At 48.1% G+C, this 5,641-nt stretch overlaps 1 protein-coding gene across 1 annotated transcript in view; it reads left to right on the forward strand.

The window, feature by feature from the left end:
- Window positions 1-612, forward strand: part of LOC122542707 (homeobox protein Meis2-like) — a 67,952-nt gene extending 67,340 nt beyond the window's left edge. The window contains exon 5 of the mRNA XM_043680686.1: window positions 43-612. Within this exon, the coding sequence (XP_043536621.1) occupies window positions 43-323 (281 nt within the window). The 3' untranslated portion in view covers window positions 324-612. The remainder of the gene's footprint in view (window positions 1-42) is intronic.
- Window positions 613-5,641: the final 5,029 nt, after the last annotated feature.

A 5,641-nucleotide genomic window follows, 5' to 3' on the forward strand; every position in this document is an offset into this window, starting at 1 on the left:
CCCCCCCCCCCCCCACTCCCTCCCCCACCCCCACCCCGGCAGGTTTGGCGGCAGTGCCAGGGGACTACGTGCCACAAGGGGGCGCGATGGGACTGGGCCTCCAGCAGGCAGGGTACACCTCTCGACCGATGGCACCCCACCCCACACAGCTGCACCATGGAGCCTCAGCGCATCTGTACGTCCCCGGACACTCCCACCACCCAGCCATGATGACGCACAGCGGGCCCCCACCTCATCCTGCAATGTCACCACCAAGCTCATCCATCCTGAATCCCGGGGAGACCATCCTCAGCGGGCAAGCCATGGACATCCATGCCCATTGAAGAGCAGCGAAAGAGTCAAGGCATTGGACAGAAGAGGGGAGCATTTAATCGGGTTCCTTGCCCCCTGGCAAATCAGGGCACATACTGGAATTCAGGACAGCTGTGTGTGTGAGAGACACTGTTTGATCACTTTTACTGTGTTTCCTTTTCTGTGGATTTGAATGAGGACCAACTCTGGATCATCCTAAGTAAAATACCATGAGACTTTTATATATATATACAATGAGACACTGAAAAAAAAAGGCCGTTGCAGCCATTTTTGACAATGAAGGTTAAATTAACTTGTACACATTCTGCTATCGCTTCCTTGCATTCCTATCGATTATTTTCTTAAGTCAGAAAGCAAAGGATCAAACTATTTTCACGCTACCCTCGGAGATTTGACCTGGTGTTGAAAATGTCCAACAGAGGCCAGGGTTTGGAGGTCACGGCGGGGTTAACAGAGAGAGGCGGCCATTGGAGGGGGTGAAGGTGTCGAGAGACAGCAGATACAACACTACCGATTCCTATAAGCCAGTCATCAGCCTCCTGCAGATTTTAGGAACGGGAAGAAGCCAGCCATCCCATTATTAAGCTGGAGAGGGTTCAGAAGAGATTTATCAGGATGTTACCGGGTATGCAAGGTTTGAGTTATAAAGGAAGGCTGGATAGGTTGGGACTCAGATTCATAGAGTCATAGAGATGTACAGCACGGAAACACACCCTTCGGACCAACCCGTCCATGCCGATCAGATCCTCCAACCCAATCTAGTCCCACCTGCCAGCACCCGGCCCATATCCCTCCAAACCCTTCCTATTCATATACCCATCCAAATGCCTCTTAAATGTTGCAATTGTACCAGCCTCCACCACATCCTCTGGCAGCTCATTCCAGACACGTACCACCCTCTGCGTGAAAAAGTTGCCCCTTTGGTCTCTTTTATATCTTTCCCCTCTCACCTTAAACCTATGCCCTCTAGTTCTGGGCTCCCCCAACCCAGGGAAAAGACTTTGTCTATTTATCCTATCTATGCCCCTCATAATTTTGTAAACCTCTATAAGGTCACCCCTCAGCCTCCGACGCTCCAGGGAAAACAGCCCCAGCCTGTTCAGCCTCTCCCTGTAGATCAGATCCTCCAACCCTGGCAACATCCTTGTAAATCTTTTCTGAACCCTTTCAAGTTTCACAACATCTTTCCGATAGGAAGGAGACCAGAATTGCACGCAATATTCCAACAGTGGCCTAACCAATGTCCTGTACAGCCACAACATGACCTCCCAACTCCTGTACTCAATACTCTGACCTATAAAGGAAAGCATACCAAACGCTGCCTTCACTATCCTATCTACCTGCAACTCCACTTTTAAGGAGCTATGAACCTGCACTCCAAGGTCCCTAGGACCTTACCATTAAGTGTATAAGTCCTGCTAAGATTTGCTTTCCCAAAATGTAGCACCTCACATTTATCTGAATTAAACTCCATCTGCCACTTCTCAGCCCATGGGCCCATCTGGTACATCCTCTTGTAATCTGAGGTAACCCTCTTCACTGTCCAGTACACCTCCAATTTTGGTGTAATCTGCAAACTTACTAACTGTACCTCTAATGCTCGCATCCAAATCATTTATGTAAATGACAAAAAGTAGAGGACCCAGCACCGATCCTTGTGGCACTCCAGTGGTTACAGGCCTCCAGTCTGAAAAACAACCCTCCACCACCACCCTCTGTCTTCTACCTTTGAGCCAGTTCCGTATCCAAATGGCTAGTTCTCCCTGTATTCCATGAGATCTAACCTTGCTAATCAGTCTCCCATGGGGGACCTTGTCGCACGCCTTACTGAAGTCCATATAGATCACATCTACCACTCTGCCCGTCTTTCACTGGCGTGTAGGAGGTCGCAAGGCGACTCTGATAGAAGTTTATAAAATAATGAGGGGTACGTATAGGGTTAATGGTAGTTGTCCTTTCCCTTGGGTGTGGGGGGGGGATTTCATGACCAGGGGGCACATTTTTAAGGTGACATTTAAAAAAGACATGAGGGGCAATTCTTTTACAGAGTGCGGAATGAATGTCCTGAGGAAGTGGTGGATGAGCACAGTTACAACATTTAAAAGTCATTTGGATAAGTTCATGAATAGGAAAGGTTTGGAGGGAGCAGGCAGCTGGGACTAGTTTAGTTTGGGATTCTGGTCCGTGTGGACTGAAGGGGTCTGTTCCCGTGCTGTATGACTCTATGCTTAGAAGAGGGTGCAGAGGAGGTTCACCAGGATGCTGCCTGGTATGGAGGGCACTAACTATGAAGAGAGGTTGAGTAGATTAGGATCATTAAAACTGAGGTAAAGGGGGGGGGACCTGATTGAGGTCTACAAAATCATGTGAGGTATAGACAAGTAGATAGCAAGAAGCTTTTCTCCCCAGAGTGGGGGGGGAGCTCAATTACTCAGAGTCATGAGTTCAAGGTGAGAGGGGAAACATTTAAGGGAGATATGGGTCGGAAGATCTTTACGCAGATGGTGGTGGGGGCCTGGAATGTGTTGCCAGTGGAGGTGGTAGAGGAGGGCACGATGGTGTCATTTAAGATGTATCTAGACAGACCCATGAATGGTCAGGGAGCAGAGGGTTACAGAGCCTTAGAAACTAGGTGACAAGTTTAGATAGAGGATCTGGATTGGCACAGGCTTGGAGGGCCGAAGGGCCTGTTCATGTGCTGTAATTTTCTTTGTTCTCCTCGTTCTTTAGCACACCCAGCTCCTGCTGGGAAAAGTGGCATTGACATCCAAGATGGCCGACTGCGGGAACTGGCTCGCTCTTAATGAGGTCTCAGCCCCAAAGGGTAAATAGTCCGTTCAGTTGCTTTGCAAAGTGGGCAAACATTTCATTTGAACCTCTGTCATCAGCTTTGAAATTTCAGGTTTTAGGGCATTCGGTATCTAATTGCCCAAGTGTCTCTGAAATGAAAGGGACTGTTGGATTTATTCCCCTCTGTTGCCACTGGTTCAGTCTAAAATCTAAAGTGTCTTTCACTCAGAGATGGTTTACTGCTCCAAACGTCATGTCAATAGAATGACAGACTCTAGGCATATCAGTGTAAACTCAGAGATAGCTAGACATCTTCAAACCAAAACTGAGTCATCAAAATGTGACCATGCCTCCTCAGACACGGTCAGCGCCCGCGTTATTTGGGACTGATTGGCCGGTAATCTGTCCCGACTCCCGTTCAGAAAAGGACGGAGAACGAGACTTTAAAGTTATTTCCGAAAGGAGGAACTGAGAGACAAGAGAAAAGAAATCGCACCCACACGCGGGGTGGAAAGCACTGTCTGGAAATGTGGTGGAAGCAGATTCAATCGAGAGGCGTATTGGATGGTCATTGGATAGATTTAGGGTGCAGGGATAGGGGGAAGAGATAAGAAAATGGCACTAACTCTCCTTTGGAGGGCTGGTACCACTGCGATTGGCTGGGTGGCACCTCTCTACACCATATCAGCGAATAATGTTTCATGTTCTAACCCAGAGTGATGAGCAAAACACACCCACGCCATCCTAACCCAACCCTCCCCAAACAATATCGCCATCCTTCAGTGTCACTGGGTCAAAAACTGGATCGGTGACAATACCGTCCAGGAATGCAACAGATACATGGGAACCCCACCCCCTGCAAGCTCCCCTCTGAGCCACTCACCATCCCGACTTGGAATTATATCCCTCACTGTGGCTGGGTCAAATTCCCGGAATTCCCTCCCTCAGGACATTGTGGGTCAACCCACAGCACACGGACTGCAGTGATTCAGGAAGACAGCTCACCCCCCACCTTCTCAAGGGGGCAACTTGGGACGGGGCAAGACCCAGCCAGTGACAATGTCAGGTGCTCTAAAACAGAAGTTGCTGGAAAAGCTCAGCAGGTCTGGCGACATTTGTGGAGAGAAATCAGAGTTAGCGTTTTGGGTCAAGTGACCCTTCCTCATGAGTTCGATAGGTGAAGATAGGGATGGTGGCCATGACAGCATTTGTGGATAACCCTATCAGAATGGGCAAAGCCTGTCTGACAAGAGAACAGGTCCAACACATTCAACACTTGCAATGATCAAAGAGGTCATTGTAATTGGTCAACATCTCGATCATTGGCCATTTCCTGTTGGGAGCGATCTATCTTGAAATGGATTAGAGTGGACAACGTTAATGGACACTGATCGTTTTTACAATTGTGAAGTGTTCATATCATAGAGTCACAGAGTCATAGAGATGTACATCATGGAAACAGACCCTTCGGTCCAACTTATCCATGCTGATCAGACATCTGAAACTAATCTAGTCCCATTTGCCAGCACTTGGCCCATATCCCTCTAAACGCTTCCTGTTCATATCCCCATCCAGATACCTTTTAAATGTTGTTATTTTACCAGCCTCCACCATATGCATCACCCTCTGCGTGAAAACGTTGCCCCTCAGGTCCCTTTTATATCTTTCCCCTCTCACTCTAAACCTATGCCTTTTAGTTCTGGACTCCCCCACCCCAGGGAAAAGACTTTGCCTATTTACCCTATCCATGCCCCTCATGATTTTATAAACCTCTATAAGGTCACCCCTCACCCTCCGACGCTCCAGGGAAAACAGCCCCAGCCTGTTCAGCCTCTCCCTATCGCTCAGATCCACCAACCCTGGCAGCATCTTTGTAAATCTTTGCTGAACCCTTTCAAGTTTCACAACATCCTCCTGATAGGGAGGAGACCAGAATTGCAGACAATATTCCAAAAGGCCTGTGAATAAATCAAAAAGTCTCGAGGCCGTCACGGGAAGCAACATGAAGACTGAGTAAGCAATGGCGGAAGGATTGGGAATTTGATAGATGCTGCCGTTGGCATGATGGAGGAGGATAGGAAATGGAACGATGAGATTGGGTAGAGCTCTCCAGAGCTAACAGCACAGCGGACGGAGGTTTTAGTCAGTCAGGGGATGTGGCCAGCAATTATTCCCCATCCCTAATTACCCAGGGGGCAGCTAAGAGTTAACCCCAATGCTGTGTGTCTGGTCTCACAAGTAGGCCAGACTGGGTAAGGAAGACAGATTTCCTTCCTTAAAGAACATTAATGAACTAGAAGGGTCTTTATAATATGGTCACATGACTGCCATTAGGCTTAATTTTTTTTTTTAAACTACCACTTTTTAAAAATCGAACTCAAATTTCACCATTTGCCATTGATGGGATTTGAACCCAAGTCCCTAGAACTTTTGAGTCATGGAGGTCTACAGCACAGAGCAAGGCCCTTTGGCCCTTCACATCTGCACTGGTCTAAACCAACACTAGGCCCACATCCTTGTATGGCTCAGAAATAGGCCA

The sequence above is a fragment of the Chiloscyllium plagiosum genome, chromosome 41 (assembly GCF_004010195.1).
Source record: "Chiloscyllium plagiosum isolate BGI_BamShark_2017 chromosome 41, ASM401019v2, whole genome shotgun sequence".
NCBI lineage: Eukaryota > Metazoa > Chordata > Chondrichthyes > Orectolobiformes > Hemiscylliidae > Chiloscyllium > Chiloscyllium plagiosum.